The sequence below is a fragment of the Parus major genome, chromosome 1A, assembly GCF_001522545.3.
Source record: "Parus major isolate Abel chromosome 1A, Parus_major1.1, whole genome shotgun sequence".
Taxonomy (NCBI): domain Eukaryota; kingdom Metazoa; phylum Chordata; class Aves; order Passeriformes; family Paridae; genus Parus; species Parus major.
The window spans coordinates 69,279,830-69,293,412 of record NC_031773.1 but is presented as its reverse complement, the minus strand read 5'-3'; the positions used below and the strand labels follow the sequence as shown (position 1 = coordinate 69,293,412).

Sequence of the window (13,583 nt, the reverse complement as noted above, 5' to 3'; positions counted from 1 at the left end):
GGGGATGGAACAGGTTGGGGAAGGGGGATGGAACAGGTTGGGGAAAGGGGATGGAACAGGTTGGGGAAGGGGAATGGAACAGGTTGGGGAAGGGGGATGGAACAGGCTGGGGAAGGGGGATGGAACAGGTTGGGGAAGGGGGATGGAACAGGTTGGGGAAGGGGGATGGAACAGGTTGGGGAAGGGGATGGAACAGGTTGGGGAAGGGGAATGGAACAGGTTGGGAAAGGGGATGGAACAGGTTGGGAAAGGGGATGGAACAGGTTGGGAAAGAGGCTCAGGAGGAGCGAGGGGCTCTGCCCTGCCCATGCAGCCAGAGCCAGGGTCACCCCCGGCCTGGGGGTACAGCTCGTCCCTTCTGTCCCCTGGCCACAAGCCCCCCCTCCCTGCCCTGGGGAAAATCTCTCCTCTCTGTGCTGGAATGCAGCACCGAGGGGCAGACATCAATTCATAGCTTCTCATTTGTAACAATTCATTCTGTTCCTGCTTCAGGCCATTGACAGGTACTGCCCAATTGTAATAGGGCCACAAGCCTCGTGCTGCAGAAGCACAAATGGTAGCATGGTTACAGAGGAAGGTTATTGTGTATCTGAAATACACAACAACCTGAGAGTACATTAAATTCTTGCAGATTGTATTAAACTCTTCTCTGTTGCTTCCCCTTAATGTACAGCAGAGTCCATGTGCCACAATTTGGAAAGCCAGCTGCAGCCTTGTGATGGAACCCACGGGAGAGGCACAGATCCCACCGGGTGCCTCACGTAGGCTCCAGCCTCCTTTTCTTCAAGCTCTGACTTCTCCTGAGTGGGCTGCACCCTGCCACACAGGGAAAGTGAGAAATTTAGGGGTTTTATTTCTGTTTTCTAAATGTGTTCCTCAATTCTTTTTCTAACTCTTCCTTGAAAGGACAGTAGAATGGAAAAAAGCAGTTTTGCAAGCCCCCTGTCCCAGCATCTGCAGCCAGGTCCAAAAGGAAGGAAAATTTCTCCCACTGGACTTTGCCAGTCTCCCAGGAGCCCCTGTGAAGCCAGAGCTCAGTCAGCTGTGGCAGTACCTGGGGTGTGCTGGTGGGCACAGGCGGTGCTGGGGGCTGCAGCAGGGGGCTGCAGCTGTGCCAGCCTGGCAGCAGCTCTGTGCTGGCTGCCCCTGCGGGGTGTCCTGCTCATCTGCTGCTGCCCTCGGGGTGTCCTGGGGGGCTGCTGTGCAGCCAAGGAGGGCTCTGACACTTTGGCACCCGGTACCTTTAGCTCAGTGCTCTCCAAGGAGATGTCCCAAAGCTCAGGATCATCTGGAAAGAAGGAGAAGGGGATCCATGACACAGTACTGTGCCACAGGAGGGGCAGTAGCTCCAACACCAGCACATTCTTTTCCTACAAGCAGTGACCACTGTAACATTTAAACTGTAAAGCATCTCTTGTGTGAGTGTGCAACAGTGCTCTGGACTTCAGCAGTGTGCAGGCACCACGGTGTGTGCCCCAGATATCCATGGCTCTATTGAGGAAAGACACACCCCAAACCCCCCAGTTCTGTGTTGTGCAGTGTCACCTCAGGAACATGGCTTATCACACAGGTGTAACAACTCTGCTGAAGAGCCCAAGTGAAACCCCCATAGTGGTGGACACCATCTCCCTGCCACTCAGGCAAAGTTTGTATTGTTAAGGTCACAATCACACTCACACTTGTGTTATTCCAATTCTTCAGAGCCTTCACCCTTATGCTGTATTCTGAACTGACCTGGTTTAAATGGCAGTGCTTTAACACTTTACTTCTCATCACTCTGGCTGACCTGCAAAGAACTCCTCTTCTATTGCCAGCTCCTGCTGCACTTCTGCTGGAGTGCTGAGCTTCACGGGAGGATCAGATGCTGCTGCAGGGAGGCAACACAAGAAGAGATTAATACCAGAAATACAGAAATGCCCTTTGGCTCCTCCTTAGCAGAGCACGAGGCTGAAATGGCAGCCAGCACTGCCACCAGGTACCCTCTTTGTCCTACAGCTGGCTCAGGCTTGGAAGCAGAATGTGGGAAGTAACATTCTGTACCTGCTGACATCTGAGGAGCAGCTGTGCTACTTTAATGTGCTTTTTAGCCTGTCCTCCTTCATCTTCCTGCTCCCACACAGCCCCAGACTTCCCCATGAGCCAAGGACAATGCATCAGCAGCTCAGGCAACACGTGTTTGCCTGCAGCTACCACAGCCAAGTGCTGCAGCCCCAGCAGGTTAATGGTGCTGGCAACAGCTGCTTTAGGGTGGCTGGAAAGCTGCAGATTCAGTGATGCAGGTTTAGAGCTCTCATTCCTGACACTCTTGGAACACTGAGAGGGAATATATGACAATGCTCCTGCCTCTGGCCTCAAAGATGTGTTGGTGGCACAGCACATGAAGCTGGCCAGGCTCCTGTACTGTGGGTGACCTGTGCCTGCCAGCAGCTCTCATGGGAGCTGCCAGTTTTGAATGCCACTTCTCACCCTGTTTGCTGCTGGGACTAACTCCTGGCACCTGCTGCTTTTTCTCCATCTGCTCCCGGAACTGCTGCTGCAGCCGCTTCTGGCGCAGTTTCCTCTGGTAAGTGGCATCACACTCCATGGCCAGGGAGTCTGTGCTTCTGTCCCCCCCAGAAACACAAAGTTAAACAGGACCTCAGCAATCACATTTTGTGAGGAAGAAATTCATTAAGAGAAAACAGTAAAGAAAAACCACTGAACTAGTGCTTTATGGCATCTTTGGAGCTGTCTACATGTTTTAACAGGTTCAGTGATTTCTAATACAGCTTAAAAAACACATTTATGCCAGCAGTCTCACCTGGGAGCATTGGGCTGTTTCTGATCTGCTGTCACTACAGCAGCCTCTGTCTGGACAGGCTTACAGCCTGGTGTCACCTCACAGTGCTGTCTCCCTGCTGCGTTCTCCCTGTCCACATAGCTGCTGTATCTTGCTTTCTCTATTTCAGGCTCATAGTCCTGTATTTTAGCTCTGACCAAGTCTAACTCAGGGGGTACCTGGTAAAGGAGTAGAGGAGAAAAAAGAGAAGGTTCAGAAATTTCCATCATCGAGTTAATGAAATAAGCACTGGTTAAAAATCTGTTGTGTTTGCTCTAAGTGGAACAGTCAGTTAGAAACCTGAACTGCTCTTTCAGTACCCAGTAATTGAGTCAGTTAATCATTGGATTCCTGTGACTTTGTGTTGGTTTAATTGTCAGTGCTGCAGGGCAGATGGTGAGGTCTCCCCACACTGCTCTGCAAACGAGAACAGGTGCTGGAGATCGATGCAGGATTTTACAGCTTCTCACAGCCCCACAAGGCTGCTGCTGAGAGAGTTTGTTTCTAGCAGTCCATTTTCCTGCTTGTGCTAAAGGGCAAGGCCAGCCTGTTCTGAGTTCTGAGGAAGGTACACCACCCCAGTTTATTAAAGATGGGATGCTCTGGCTCTGTCACCTTACAAGTTTGTGGCAGTGCCTCTAACAGGCCCTGGCAAACCAGAGACCTGGGCCATCTTTACCTGGTGAGGTGTCCCTTTGGATCTGCTCCTACACTCTTTGAAGGACTGCCTTGCAGCTCTAGGCCTCTAGCAGAGTTTGGCAAGTCCTACTGTGACTGAAGGCAGCTTTGCTATGTGAGAGCCCATGGATCAGCAGTTGCAGAAGGCTTTCCTTTTCCCTCCTGCCAGCAGGCAGGTCTCTGCCTAGAAGCCTCCTGGCCCAGCTGGTGCACAGCAGGAGCTGGCAGGTGCCACCTGAGGAACTGCTTTGTGTGGGAGATGTTTGTTAGGAAGGCTGCTGGTGTCAGGAGCTCTCAGGAATGGGATGCACTCTGTGAGTGCAGGAGTGGGGGCTCTGCAGCCCCGGTACTGCACCTGCCGGGGAAGCTTGTTCACGGCTCGCAGGTAGTCCTTGTCCAGGATGCAGTTGCCAAGAGCATTCCCAAAGCACCTGAGGAACAAGAGGGCTCACTGTGACTGAAAACCCTGCATTCCCACACAGCTTCTGAAAATGTCCAAGTGCTGATCTTCACTTACTTGAGCGCTCTCTTCAGTCCATCTGTTACTGCCTCCTTTCTTGCCTTTTCTAAGGATAAGGCTTTAGACTTGAGGCCTTCACTGACCCCATATCCCACATCTTCATGGTATGACCCGTCCTGCAGAACCATTTCAAATGTAAGGGGATTTTATAGACGCAGGTGCTGTGCTTTCCCAAGCCTGGTTCCTTGCCCTTGGCTGTTTGTTCCACAGCAAGGTCAATGTTTAGGACAGCAGCAGGCCCCCTAATGCAGAGCAGTACCTGAGGACTGTGCTCTGACCCATGCAAGGACTTGCATTCACAGCTTCAGGCAATTGCTCAGCTACAGTCAGAGCCAACACAAAAAACCACTTACCTTAAGCTGAACTTTCACAAAAGCACAGACACCCACATAGAACCTGCCATTGTTGAGGTCGACAAAGTCTGGAAGGAGACGTTTTAAGTGTTAATTTATAAAAACAGTAGTGGAAAAGCAGCTTTGTCTATGAAAGTAGTTTCTTTCCTATGATCTAGTAGAAGTCTGCAGTTTGCAAATAATTTGCACAAGGTTTTATCACAGACAGCATGTCTGAATTTCTAAGGAATGACTAATTATGGCATTATCTGAAAAAGGCAGAAGTTTGAAGGATGTCAGTCCTTTCTTGACTGAAAAGGGGGAATGAAAACCGTGGTGCAGAATAGATGGAAAGCAATGAAGTTGTTCTATTTCTAGAATCTACCAGCCTGAGTTAAGAAAAGATTTCTGAAGGTGGGGTAGAAGGGAGAAGGTAATTTAAGATGCTGCTTTGACCTACTTCAACAACCAGTCTCCAGCATAAGCACAGCAGATCTGCAAACAAGGACAACACTCCCCTGGCAGGTACTATTTCAGCTATCAACATGGAAGAGGCTGAAGCTTTAAGATCATCTGAACATCATGTCATAGTTGAAAAATTTCCCCAAAGTTTTCTGTTGTAAAAACCTCAGTACTGGGTATTAGCTAGAAGAGAAATCTGCAGAAAAAGATGGGTCCCTAAAGATCAGGGGAATATTAACTGAGAATATGAACTGGTTAGAGTGTAAAAATTACAGGTGAGTATGAAAGTTGGCTCAGGACTGCTGGGTGTTAAATAGTTTAATTGTAATTACTCTTGACTGAGTGTACCCACAGAGATCAGACTCAATTAGAATAGCTCAAGAATAATCATAAACACACTGAGCATAATGACTATGACAGATCTAAAATGAAAACAGAAGTTCCATTATTATTCAATTTCTCTCATTTTCACTAACTGGTAAGACACCTGGAAGTTTCTCATGCCTCTGCCCAGGTGCTTGAAGTGATGAAGTTGTAGCAGCTGAGGTCTCTTGGTCTGTTCAGGCTGGAGGAGACTGAGGGGAGCCCTCAGTGCACTCACAGCTTCCCTGCGAGAGGAACAGGGGCAGGCACCGATCTCCTCTCTGTGCTGACAGTGACAGGAGCCGAGGGAATGGCCCGGAGCTGGGCCAGGGCAGGCTTGGGGGAGCAGGAAAAGGTTTTTCCCCCAGAGGATGTTTTGGGAACAGCTCCCCAGGGCAGCGGGCACAGCCCCAGCCTGCCAGCGCTCCCGGGCACAGCGTGGGGCTCTGGGGATGGTGCTGTGCAGGGCCAGCAGTCAGGCTTGGTGGTCCTGGGGGTCCCTTCCAATCATGCTCTGTGGTTCTGTGATGGAAACCCTGGCCCTTATCTGAGAGAATTTTCCTTCCCACTGAAACAAGAGGGAGCAAAACCTTCTTTGCCCCCCGAGATCCTTACCAACATTCTGCTGAGTGACTGAATGAGCCCAGCCATTGAAGCCAAACATTTCATTGGCCAGACTGATGACCTTGTGACCCTCGATGTAACAGACCTGAAAAGAAGAGCACATACACATAAATATCTATAAATAAATACATAGCCTTGTGCACACATCTCTGCACAATTTACTTTTAACAGAGATTACACATATCATCTTACACTGAGGAAACCCAGCTGAATTCAAGGTTCAGATAATGTGAATAAAAGGCTGATGGTGCAGCTTCAGGTGCACTCTCTTCCAGCAAATGTGTTGGGGATTAATATAACAACAAATATGACTTGATCAACAGAAGGCAGAGTGAGCACTAAAGATGGCAAATGCAGCCACTATTGTATAATGTTTCATATAGTCCAATTCTGGGAAAAAATAGGGAAAACAGCTCAGTGTTGCACAAGTAGATAAATATTCATTTGCAAAGGATGAAATACTGAAAAATTGTCTCTTTTTAAGTGTAAAAGGAAAATCTGTGGCTCAATGAAAGCCAGAACTTATGCCATGCTCACTTTCCATTCACATCTGCATAGTAAACTACTAGAGGGAAATAAACTTCAAAAAAATAAGGAGTATTGTACCAATTTAAACCCTAGTTTTCCTGGGAAAAAATGGAGTTGAAACATGATGTTTGTTCCTACCTTTTGCCCTCCTCCTGCCTGCCGGCTGCTGATGTAGTCTGGGCCCAGCCTCTGCCGCAGGGCGTGCTGGATAGCTCGGTACTCGCCGGCTGTGTACTGATACTGGGCAAGAACAAGGCAACACATCTCACTCTCCCTCTTCCAGCTTCCCTCTTCTCCCAAAGCACTGCCCTAGCCCAGTCCTGCCAACCTGGGCATCATCCAGTTTTTGGAACTGGGATGTAACGAGGCAAGGAAAGGCAAGGATGTGGCAAGGACACACCTACACACACGAGACTGTTCTTTTTTCCTCTTGATGGATACAGGCATTAATTACTGTGCTGCAGCAATTATTTTTCATTAATCATCCTAGCCACACACACGTGTAAGTTTCTACTTTACTGCTCTAAACCAAAAGGTGGTGTCTCTGTGTAACAAGAAAAGTGTATTTAAAGACTCCAACAAAACTGAAGATTAACTGTACTCCACTGGCACATGTCACCAGGGCAGGGAGGACAGCAGCTCAGGAAAGCAGTCAGAACAGGAATTTCTTGAGCTATCCAGTTTCTTTGGGTAACTCCAACATCACTGGCATCATTGGAGAGCACCAGCATGATGGGAAGCCTAAAGTGTTGTAAGTTTAGGTTTGTCTTAGTAGAAATCCAATTTCCAAAATGTAGCGAAACCTAGATGTACATTTAAAGATTTGAGAACTAAAAAGCTCGTGTTTTTACAGCCTGAAGTGAGACAGAACAGAGGTTTCACCACTTAAATCATAAATATTGTGTATGCATGTACTGGCTTGCCCTAACAATTCAGCAGAACACAGAAACTTCTAGTGTGTGTGTGCCATATAAATTCCAACTCCTGCCAAACCACTCTAATTTGTATTTAGTTCTATTTAAACTTAAGAGTGAAAGCTTTATCTTTTGCTGACTCTAGAATGCAAGCCTGTAACCAAATGCATAAGGAGAAAGGGAGAATGCAGAAGCATGTGCCACATTCAGGAACTGTGTAGAAATGCCTATCATGGAGAGGAGAATTCTGTTCAATCCAGACACAGTTTTCTTTTTTTAAAATTGTTTTACAACTTTTCAAGATTATTTTTTAATAGCTGAAAGTAGTTGGCTTTTCCTGTGCTGAAAATATGTGTAAGCATGACTCAGGCCATCTGGGAATAAGAGAGAATAAAATGAGACCCACTTTTAAGGTTTAAAAGATTTGAAAACCTTTTGAGAAGAATCCAGAGCAGTTTATTATAACTCAGGCCATGCCAAGACTATTGCAGAGAAAAAATGTGAAGTACAATAGGGTGTAGCACGATTCCAGCCTTCCTGGACCCAAGTTTAAAAGGAATAAGCATAAAGAGCAGATTTCCAGTAGTGTGAGCATGCAGCTTGCATTTCCCTCTCGGCAAAAGGAGCTGACCTGTCCAAAGGAAGCCACAGAGTCCCCAGTGTTGGAGCTGCTGCTGCTGCTGCTGCTGTAGCTCTCACCATCCTTCCCCTGGCTCTCAGGCATCCCTGGAGATGAGAGAAAATAGAATCACTGAAGAGAACAGAACTGCCAGTCCATATGAAGACATGGCAAAAAGCTTATTCTAAATATCACACTGGTGAAAAATGATAAATGTGTGTTTTTTCCTTTTAGGTAAATGTGAAGGCACTGTACCATGCCAGGGAAAGAAAAAGAAAATAATTCCTTCTTTTGGATCCTTCAGCACTGTCCTCCTGCACCACTTTCAATATCCACTAATACTTTGATAAAAAGTAGGGACAACTTTGTAAAACTTTACTCAGCAATGCCCTGAGTTGTCAGTTTTATTTTAGATTGCTGTTTAGTCTGTAATCACCCTGCCTGGTGCTATATGGTGCCACACAAACTGTGCAGAGCTGAGAACCACAGGAGCTGGCAGAACTGGGAGAAGTGGTACCAAGAGTTCAGTAGATGGCACCCTTTTCCAAGCCAGTAGCCAACACCTCCCAGCACTGCACGGCCACTCCCCCCTGCCCTGGGGAGATTGTGGATCCAGCTGTGCCAGGGGCTGCAGCAGCACTCCCAAATAACCCACACAGAGAATCTTTCATTGCACTTGCACCACTGCTGAGCACAACCAAAAGCCCAGCACACAGACTTCTGTAGGCAATACAAATACAAGACAAAATCAGACATACAAGACAGCTGGAGATAGCAAAACAGTTTGAGAAAGCCTAAAATCCTCAGCAGATAGCATGATTTGCCAGTCAGTCAGCACTTGGCTAGTACTCTCCTTTGCTAATGAATTCCAGGTGTGGCACTTTTTAAAATAAGTTGTTTTTCCAGTCTCTAAACAAGAAATCCAAAGTTTACTGAGGGCTTGGCAAACAATTTTCAGAAAAAGGATACCAGTTGTTTCCTTGGCAAGCGTGAGCACTGGCAATTATGCCAAGTGTAGCTAAAATTCTCCTTAATTTTGGTTGGCTAGAATTATTCCTCTTCAGTCCCAAACTTGTATAATTGTACAGTGTTCACACACTTGAATGTGTTTCAATCAGAAGTTAGCAGCAATTTGTAAATACGTTTGGCTTTGGAAAAAAGCAAATAGAAAGCAACATTACCAGGAGAAACACTTGTGATTTAAGCAGGCTATTTCCTCTGCTCAGCAAAGAGTTCATTGCATGGGGAGGGAGACAATCACAGAGACATAAATAGTGTGTGTGGCCAAGGGAATTGAAATTTGAACAATACTGTTGCCTCCACTCACACCCCCAAACTGCCTCAATCAGATCTTAATCACTGTGAGCCCTTGGGAAGAAACAATGACTGAAATGTCACTTGCCTACAAACACTATGACCAATTTATGCAATGTAGGTGGGTGCCACTTTGATGCAAAATTGCTTAATACTGGTCTTAGTTAAAGTTCTTCAAGGTTTTTTATGGTGTGCAGCATTATCAGTCTGAGTTTAGCTGTCAGTGCTTTGTATTCAAATGAGGTGTGAATCCAGGTTGAGTGATGGAGACACGGGATGCCAGTTTAGTTTCAGGCTTTACCTGCAAGAGCAGCTTCAGCTGACAGCCTTGTTTAAACCAAACCCTCCATCAGAGCAATGTTGGGGGGTTTTGCAGCTGGGGAAGTGCAGCACAGCCAAACCCTGTGTCTCAAAGCAAATGTCTGAGCATTTCAGAGTGACAGGACTTCGATATCAAAAATTATTAGAGTAGGAGCTGGGAAGAGAGAGGAGTTAATTCTGCAAATGGAGCTATAAATCCGTCTCAGTGCCACAGCCAGGGAAAGCAAGGTGCTTCCATTCCTCACTGGAATATGATTTCCTCACTGCCCTGCCCTCTCCCCACAATGTTTTAACTCACATGAAACATTAATGCTGAAGTAGATAATGAACTGTTGACTGGAGTGCCCAAGAGCCCCAGACACCCTCTGTGGTAGGAGGCTGCCTGACTCATTAACCAGTGTTAAAAAATGCCCTATTTTTAAACCAGAAAGACTAAAAATTCAAGTTCAAGTATGCATTTGAATATGCAGGAAGATGCAAGCAGTTTATCAGTTTAAAGGCACCTAGGAATTTGTCATGGGGTAGCTATATAATTTACTATCTCTGGGACAATTATTTATTATTTGCAAGGAATTCTTTGGAGTTTAGCTGTCATGTTCTCAGAAAGTTTTTTTGTCACTGAGAAAGAATCCACACAAGACTAGAGGTGCTGCACTGTGCTCCAAAACATTGCCTTGACACACTAGAACAGGTAAAGAAACTTAACACCTTTTACTACTACCATATTTTGATCTTGTCATTCAAAATTTGAACAGATTATGTACATAATCAGAAAAAAAACAATCTCTGTTTTGGGAAATTGGATATGAAATACTAATTATCAACAAGCACTCTACAAGTAGGTATTTATTTGCATGGTAGTGAAATTGAGCACTGTTCAGAAAAATGTGTGTGTACACAAATTCCTGTGCAAGAAATAAACCTATCTTACTCCAGATTCAGAAAATCCTGAATTTAATCTGCTTTGGTCTGCTGAGTAAAAGTCTTCAACATTCTTCCAATAAATGCAATTCCACTGAGCCCAGCAAGAGCAAAGATTTAAACAGACATCGACAAGTGATTCAGCAAGCACTAAAGATAATGCCACATGTTTAACCTAAGCTTTGTATTACTCTGATAAAACATCCAAAAAACTTTACAAGTTTTATACTTCTGTGGAGTTTTCTTTCCTCTGGGAAACTCAAACTATTTTGTAAGTTGATTTTCCTGTTATGCAAAGGCTGTTTGAACACACAGCTGAGTGTGTTACACTCTTTCAAGTGTAATGGAGCAGATGTTCCTAATCAGGACAGGCCTGTGCTACTGCACAGTTCAAAAGAAGTGGAAAAGAGATAATGCAATCACTTGTGGAAAAGCTGCACACAATAGAAGTCCCCAGTTTTGATTTCTGATATGGCTAGGAATACAGCCTTGATGACTTGAGAAAAGCAAGGTAATGTTCTGTTAACTTCAACAGAAGGAAATATACTCACTGGTGGGTTAAACATGGAAATGCAGGGGCAGCTCAGGAGACTGGGTGTCTGCTGCAGACTACAGCTGGTCTCTGGTGCTGCCAGTAGCTCTTTCATGCCCCTCACTCATTCAGGCCACATTCTGTAGCAGGAGAAAAAAAGGTATAACAGCATGTTTGAGCTCCCTGGAGTAGTTAAAACATACTTGCTTTCACGGCATCCAAGCACCACTCTGACAGCTGCTGCTCAGTTACAGCAGGTGGACACCTCCACCCAGTCCCATTTATTCCACTGCAATCTCTGTGGCTCCAAAAGCACAGCTGAACTCTGACTTATCAGGCACTGCTAGGTTTACTCTTGGCACATCTAGGATCACAGTCCTCCCTGCACTGAACAGAAAACACTAATTCTGGTTCCACTTTTTAAACATTTTAATGAGCACAGGGTAAAGCTCTCTCTTCCTTTATACAATTTTGGAAGAGTAAGAGTGCACTTGTGGGGGTGTGTTTCAAAAATTTAAGATTTTTTGGGTACACCTAACATCTGAAACAAAACCTACCTGGCCAATGCCTGTATTTTTGGAGGACAGGATGAGAAACTCGCCGTTTCCTGTCATGGCAGCCCTTACACAGCTGCCACAAATTCACTGAACATCAGTGTAACTGCTGGAAGTTGTTCAGGGGCCTGCTCTCCCAATAATTACAAATCCAGCCCAGACTGCTTAGTTTTTCATGTTTTTCAAATCTTCCTGGTTATGCCTCCAAAGACTTTCTGTAACAGCAGTGGTGTGTGTCAATTACTCCTTTGCCATGTAATTTTGTTTGCTGTTTTCAAGTCCACTGCCTGTTGCAATTTTTGCCTTACAAATGGTCCAAAAAAGTTTAATTGGTTAAAAATGCACCAACAGCATTCTAAGAAACAGGTCATTCCAAACAATTCTAAATTTGAAATACCTTTGCTTTCCAAAAATATAAATCCTGTTTCATTTCCCACATTACTCAGTTCCTTTGCATTAACTCACAATGTGTATAAAAAATATTTCATTAAAGGGATTGGCTGGTACTCCTGCACAAATAACCTTTTTGATATTATATAAAAAAAATTAAAATCCTCATCACAATGAACAGTGACCAAGGGGTAGCACTGAAAGAAAACAACTCTGTCATGCTAGGTTTTTTTCCAGCTATGAAACAGTGACACCTCAGAGTCACAAAACCAAAAATGAACAATCTGCTCTTCAAGGAGCTTTACATCCATGCAGGCAGAGTAAAAGAAAAGAGCCTGTTCTGGAGACCAGGCCAGGCAGGAATATTACTCAAATATCATCAATTATTTACGTGGGCACTTCTTTCTAAAAGCCTGTCAGATTGATTTATCACCACATCATTTATGTACGAGTCACTTCAGCCCTTGCAAGGCAGAGACAGCAGAGTTTTGAACCCAAGAGTAATGGTTAAGGACTTGCAGGGAAAAGCAACCTGGCCAGTTGTGAGCAGAAAGCCTGCAGATCTCCCAAATGCAATTACCAGGCAAGCAATTAATCCAGCCTGGAAACGAAACCATCTGAACCCTGCGAGCACCGTGGGAGATCTGTCAAACTGTGCAGCACAAACCCCGCAGAGATCACAGGCACAGATGACACTTCTGGCACCAAGACCCTATTAACATGACACACTAATTAAGCTGGGATGAGAAACCTAAAGCTCTTAGGCTCTGTTTTGCTCCAGGTTGACACTTGCTTATGGTTAAATGGAAAATCATTTACACTTGAAATTGGCAAGATACTTGAGGCGCCGGTCTATTTCCATCCTGTAGCCTCCTTAGCCAGCAATATAACTATAAATTATCTCTTTTTTGAGGGGATATCTTTGGCTTGACAGAAGGACTCAGGTAGTATAGCATGCACATATATGCATTACATTATTCTACAGAAATTAATTTAAAATGGACTTTCTGCTTCAGCACTTGAAAGGGAAGTTCAAGTTATCGAGACCTCAGTGGATATCAGCCTGCCAGAGGTCTGAATTATAATAGAAACGGTAATTATAATATAAAAAATGCAATAATATAATAATATATAAGATATACAATACAGGTAATATGTAACATGATGAAACAATATAGCACAATCACAATATAAGCCGTATTCATTGCAAAGAGGTGCTAATTTAAGCAGTGATAATTCACATGTCAGTAAGTGCCACTCCTTGTGCAGTCTGGCAGACCTGACCCGTTTGCCACAATCTTTCACTTTAGTGTTCCCTGGGAGTAAGGGCTGAGGAAGCCAGTGCTGCTGTTGGCTCCTTACACCCTGAGATCATAGCAAATCCAACTCGGAAGGATTCTTGATGGGGTCAGGTGCTGTCTGCCCGAGGCTCCCTCAGGAAACACCGGCCCCGCGCGCGCCCCTCGCCCGCCGCCCGCAGGGGAGGCCCCGGTTCTGTGCCGGGTTCTGTGCCGGGTTCTGTGCCGGGTTCTGTGCCGGGTTCTGTGCCGGGTTCTGTGCCGGTTCTGTGCCCGGTTCCCAGGCCCCACCGGGCCCTGCCCGCCGTACCTGAGCCCCGCCGCGGTCCGTTCGTAGTTCCCGCCCGGAGAGGCCGCTACGGCGCCGGAGAGCGGCCAAACTTCCCTGGGGGCGC

The 13,583-nt window shown here is 45.7% G+C and overlaps 1 protein-coding gene across 3 annotated transcripts; it reads right to left on the bottom strand.

The window, feature by feature from the left end:
- Positions 1-460: 460 nt before the first annotated feature.
- Positions 461-13,583, bottom strand: RAD52 (RAD52 homolog, DNA repair protein). 3 transcript variants are annotated; one of them, XM_015629524.1, is made up of 13 exons: positions 13,499-13,583; positions 10,966-11,086; positions 7,871-7,965; positions 6,464-6,565; positions 5,789-5,882; positions 4,370-4,437; positions 4,014-4,132; positions 3,852-3,927; positions 2,801-2,997; positions 2,467-2,603; positions 1,787-1,867; positions 1,055-1,288; positions 461-816 (listed from the first exon to the last, which is right to left on the bottom strand). In XM_015629524.1, exons 3-13 carry the CDS (start codon positions 7,961-7,963, stop codon positions 758-760), a joined length of 1,260 nt encoding a protein of 419 aa, XP_015485010.1. In that variant the 5' UTR covers positions 7,964-7,965; positions 10,966-11,086; positions 13,499-13,583; the 3' UTR covers positions 461-757. The 3 variants fall into 3 exon arrangements, with proteins under 3 accessions (XP_015485010.1, XP_018862375.1, XP_015485011.1); XM_019006830.1 differs by having other exon boundaries at positions 1,242-1,288; XM_015629525.1 differs by having other exon boundaries at positions 1,787-1,864.

Excerpts from the sequence above, each read along its gene's own strand:
- RAD52 (XM_015629524.1), bottom strand. The coding sequence starts at position 7,963 with ATGCCTGAGAGCCAGGGGAAGGATGGTGAGAGCTACAGCAGCAGCAGC. Across the intron at positions 1,868-2,466 it reads TAGTCCCAGCAGCAAACAGG|CAGCATCTGATCCTCCCGTG; the intron begins GTGAGAAGTGGC and ends GCCTCCCTGCAG. Across the intron at positions 1,289-1,786 it reads AGAAGAGGAGTTCTTTGCAG|ATGATCCTGAGCTTTGGGAC; the intron begins GTCAGCCAGAGT and ends CCTTCTTTCCAG.